General features: G+C 45.2%; 1 protein-coding gene across 1 annotated transcript; it reads right to left on the bottom strand.

The window, feature by feature from the left end:
* Positions 1–906: 906 nt before the first annotated feature.
* Positions 907–3591, bottom strand: LOC125779663 (uncharacterized). The gene has a single exon (XM_049460941.1). It carries the CDS (start codon positions 3589–3591, stop codon positions 907–909), a length of 2685 nt encoding a protein of 894 aa, XP_049316898.1.
* Between the last annotated feature and the right edge of the window lie 1716 nt (positions 3592–5307).

The following is a 5307-nucleotide window of genomic DNA, read 5'->3' as shown; positions in this document are numbered from 1 at the left end:
GTATAGACTGAGGTGGTATCCTCCTCTACTATTGAACCTCTTCTCCATTCTCGTCTAGATGGTATACTCACCTGGAAGTGTCTACTGAAATCCAGCTTTGGGAGAATGTAGTCTGATTTATTAATAGTGAGCTTGTTTAGGATTACACTACGTCCGTAGTTCTGCTGATTTCAACCTCCTAATTCTTGTATTCTTATCGCCGCAATAGCTGCTGTTTTGTGAATAAAAATGTCCATTGGTAGTTGATGCAGGATCACTTTGAGCGCATCAGTCGGACATGACCTGATTGCACCCGTAAGACCCGCACATGCTGCTCTTTGTATTCCAATTAATTTTCTAATGTTGTAATGTTTGTTTAGCGCTGGCCACCATACCAGAGCTCCATATGTAAGTATAAGTCTTATGACCGCCGTATACATCCACATGATTATACTTGGTTTGAGGCCCTAATTCTTGTTGACGATTTTCTTACAAGTATAGTAGGCCATGTGTCTCAATTCCGTTGGCTGGCGAATTTAATTGTATCATTGAATGCCCATATATGCGCACATACATTTCGTACACGTGCATACGGTAACAAATACAAGAGCAATAACAACAACAGCAATTTATTTCTATAAAGAAAAGGTTATTACAAATATGCAATGATCTGCAAGATCAACTTACCGCAGTGTCTCAGCCTATCTCTTCGGCGTTCGGAAATTGAGTGAATTATAATCGGAGTTCCAACAGTATGGACACCAAAAACGAACGTCGGGAGTAAAGGACACTGCGATAATTCACAATAATGTGCTTAAACTAATAATTCACAGTGATCCTTAAACTATTAAAACTATTAACTATAAATTCGTTACAAATAATCGCCGTTTTGTTACATCCCCCTCTCCGTGAATCGATCCGATTCACTTACTCCACGTCTAAAACGGCTAACTTTGACACGGGGCGACGAAGGATTCCACTGCTGGTGCGTACATCGGCTCTCCTGATAACGCCATCAGATCCACGCTGTACCGCTTCTACCCGACCACGGCACCATTGCTTCCGCGGCATGTTAACGTCGCATACAAATACTAGATCACCAACCTGAATTGGTTTTGGTCTTTCACACCACTTCATTCGACGCGTAAGTGTTGGCAAATACTCAAGAATCCATCGTCTCCAGAACGTGTCTCTCAACTGTCGCGCAATGCGCCACTGTTTACCAAGCGCGCAGGGTTTCGTGACGACATCATTGACGGCTGGCGTTTGCGAAGTATTGGCAGAACCAAGCAAGAAATGATTCGGAGTGAGCGGTTCATCCTGATCTGATGACAGCGGCAAATGTGTAAGTGGCCTGGAGTTGACGATGTTCTCGGCTTCAATTAACAAGCTCTGTAGCGTGTGCTCGCGAGGTGCAACTTCCTTTAAAGTTACATTGAGGACACGCTTTACACACCTTACCATACGCTCCCATATGCCACCTTCTGCAGGATTGTTCGGACAATTGAATATCCATTCGATTCCTTTCACAGCAAGATCGTCCTGAATGCGATGACAATCAAATACCTCGGAAAATCGTTTTCCTTCATTGTTGGCTCCCACGAAATTCTTACCGTTGTCGCTACGAATCCTTACTGGCAAACCGCGACGATTGATAAAGTTTCGAATTACAAGAATGCATGCATCAGTCGAAAGATCGGCAGCAACTTCCAGGTGAATCGCTCGCGTTGTTAGACAAGTGATCAACGCCACCCATCTTTTCTCCTTACGCCGACCAACCGTTACGTTGAGAGGACCAAAGTAATCAATACCTGTGTAAGAAAATGGCCTCACGAACGGCGTTAGTCGATCCTTTGGTAATTGACCCATCACAGGCTGTGAGGGTATGCACTTGGAAATTTTACAAATAAGACATGTCGATATGATCTTCTTTATAGCACGTCTTATGTTCGGCACCCAGTATCTTTGCCGAACCTCACATATCGTCGCCTCCATGTTCTGATGTTTCATCCGATTATGACAGTCCAGTAAGATCAAGCGAGTGAGATCATGATTTGGTGCTAGGATAGTAGGTCGCGTGGTATCATACGGAAGCCAGCTGGCAGCATCGATACGTCCGCTAACACGCATAACACCTTCTGTGTCGATAAACGGGGAGAGTGTGTATAACTCAGACCCCTTCACTACATTTCCACCTTCTTTCAATTGATTAATCTTAAGTGAGTACGAGGCAGACTGGGCAAGGCGGCATAAGAAAATTTCGGCTACTTTTAATTCCTCGGCGGTCAGGCACCCTTCCACTTTCTTGTGACGACACAAATCTATAAATCGGATGACCCAGGCGACCGTTCGCTTTAGCTTAGTTAAACTTGAGAATCTTGTCATATCTATAACACATGACGGCGTGGCTAACATTACAAATTTCGGGCGAAGCTCTTCACACTCTTCTAACAGATCAGAGATTCCTTCAAATGTAGGCCAGGCTTCTTCTTCTTCCGTTAAAAATGACGGTCCATTTAGCCATCGTGAAGCCGGATGACTGTCGAATGTCGTACTTGGTCTTGTCGCCTCATCAGCAACGTTCTCCTCTGACGGTATCCAACGCCAGTCGTTAGCATCGGTAGCGGCGAGAATTTCTGCCACACGATGTGCTACGAATGGCTTGTAGCGACGTGTTCCCGATTTAATCCAACTCAGAACCGTTTTGGAATCGCTCCACATCACGCGTTTTTTGATTGCAACTGAATGATCTTTGACGATAGTCTCTAGCAGTCGAGTTCCTAAGACGGCTGCCTGCAATTCAAGGCGTGAAATAGTCATTGGTTTCAGTGGAGCACACCTCGTTTTGGCACATACGAGTACGACGCAAACTTTGTTATCTGAATATGTTGCTCTCCAGTAGGCTACGGCTGCAAATACATCCTCACTGGCATCTACGAAGATGTAAAGTTGCACTTCGGCAGGTGGTCCACGGGCAAAATAGCGGCGAGGGACTCGAAAATTCAATACATTTTTCAACTGACGGCGCCACTTGTCCCACTCTTTACATATAGGTTCAGGCAGAGGCTCATCCCACCGCAATTCGTAACGCCACGATTCGCGCACCAACAATTTTGCGTTGACCATAAATTTGGATAAAAACCCAAGCGGATCAAATACTGACATGACTATGCTTAGTAGCTCTCTTTTCGACGGTCGTTTGTGTCCACTGATGACTTCAGCGTCCACGTTGTTAAATTTGAGTGTGTAACTAAATACGTCGCTACTTGGTTGCCAATACATTCCATGAACGCGTTCTACTGCTAATGTGACTAGGCTATTTGTCAGTTGTTCCGGTTTATAACCATTCAGTGCGATTTTGGCTTCTAGGGAATTCGAAGAAAAGTTGCGTAGTTCAAACCCGGCATTCTTGTGAATACGTCTGACTTCATTGGCTACTTCAATGGCTTCTTTAACGTTGTCGAAACTATCCACGAAGTCATCAACATAGTGATGCTTTGTGATAGAGTCGTAGGCTCTTGGACAGCTTTCGCGGTACTCAAGTGCGTTAATATTTTTGACATACTGGGCCGTGCAAGGCGAGCATGCGCTTCCAAATGTCATCACCAGCATTTCGTATACGTCCGGACGAATCTTGTCGTGTCCGTCCCTCCAAAGAAACCTTTGGGCACTTCTATCTTCTTCTCTTATAGAAATTTGGTGAAACATCTCTTTAATATCGGCGGCGATGGCAATTGCGCCAACACGAAAATTAAAAAGTGCTGTCGGCATTGGTTGATATTGTTAAGGACCCTTTAGCAGGTAACTGTTTAGTGAACAACCGTTGACGGTTGCGGCGGCATCAAACACTAGGCGCAGTTTACCAGGCTTATTGACATTCATCACACCGAAGTGTGGAAGGTACCACGTTCTTAGACAAGTAATTGCAGCTTCTTCCGGGCTCAACCTTCTGGCATAATTTTTATTAACGTAATCCCGAATGATAGCACGATACTCTCGGGCAAATGTTTCGTCTCGTCTCATCTTACGCTCGATTCCGACCAATCTTCTCTCGGCCATGGAGTAGCTGTCGGGGAGCTGAACATCATCTCGTTTCCACAGAAGACCGGCTTGGAAACGTCCGTTAATCTTCGTGACCGAGGACTCGAGTATCTGGCGCGCTCTTTTATCATCATCGGGCTCGACGAGTGGTGCTGGACGTACACCGAAGCTCTCGACACTAAAGTAATCGGCCACCACATCATGCAGATATTTATCTTCCGAGACGGACATATGCAAACACGACGTCTTCCCTTGATTAAAGTTATCAGTCGGCCCGAAGACGACCCAACCTAACTTAGTACGTGAGGCATAAGGACCCTTTTATTGTAGGGTTTCGATTTCACTAGGGATTCCCAAGTGACTGTGGTATAATCCAATAAGCAACTTTGGAACGGCGTTGTCGTATGTTTGAATCGACAACCTTTTCAAGCAAGCTTCATCTACGTCAGCTTTCTGTAAACTTTGTATAGGAAGTAGTAAATCCTGGATGCCGTAGACATGATGCAACTTATATTTCTGGCCTCAACTGGAACCACTAATCTCGATGTCGACGATAGTTGCATTATCAGTAGCAGCTCTTCCACCCAAGCATTGTAAGGATACTCGGCTTTGGTGACCCTTTACCCCGAGCTGCTCAATCAAAGAAGAATCGGCCATAGTTATCGATGATCCTTCATCCAATAGAGCGAAGGTCTTGATACGAGCTTTGTGGCTATGCACTGTAACTGGAACTATTCTAAACAACACTTATTGTTTTTTCATTCCACTGTCTGTACAACTGAGTACTGCATCGGCTGTGGTTGGTCTAGATGGAATCTCAACCCGTTGCATCTTTGACAAGCTCCTCGGTGGCTCGTGTAACAGTTTGTTATGTACTCTTTGACAACCGTTCGTTCTGCAGGTTTTCCGTCGGCGACAATCTCTTGTGGTATGACCACCCTGAAGACAAGAGAAACATAAGCGAAGGAGCTTGGCTTTGCTCCATCTGTAACGGATGCTTAGCGACTTGAATGTGTCACAATCGAAGATGTGGTGTCCAACATGGCACAGTGGACATAGGATTTCTCTGGCGTTGTTTGCGGTTTGAAGAAGAACGCGGCGCTTTGATTCGGTCGAATGAGTCCGCCCACTATCTTGTACTGTGCATATTAGATCGGCCACTCCACTAAGCCAAGTACTGAAATCTTTGATTGTAGGATATGGCTGTATCGTCGATGAGGTTTTTGCCCAATCGAGTTTCTTGCTCATGGGTAGCTTACCCACAAGCTCCTCCAACAACGTTGGGTT

Source organism: Bactrocera dorsalis, chromosome 6, assembly GCF_023373825.1.
Source record: "Bactrocera dorsalis isolate Fly_Bdor chromosome 6, ASM2337382v1, whole genome shotgun sequence".
Lineage (NCBI taxonomy): Eukaryota > Metazoa > Arthropoda > Insecta > Diptera > Tephritidae > Bactrocera > Bactrocera dorsalis.
This window is presented reverse-complemented; position numbering and strand designations above follow the sequence as displayed.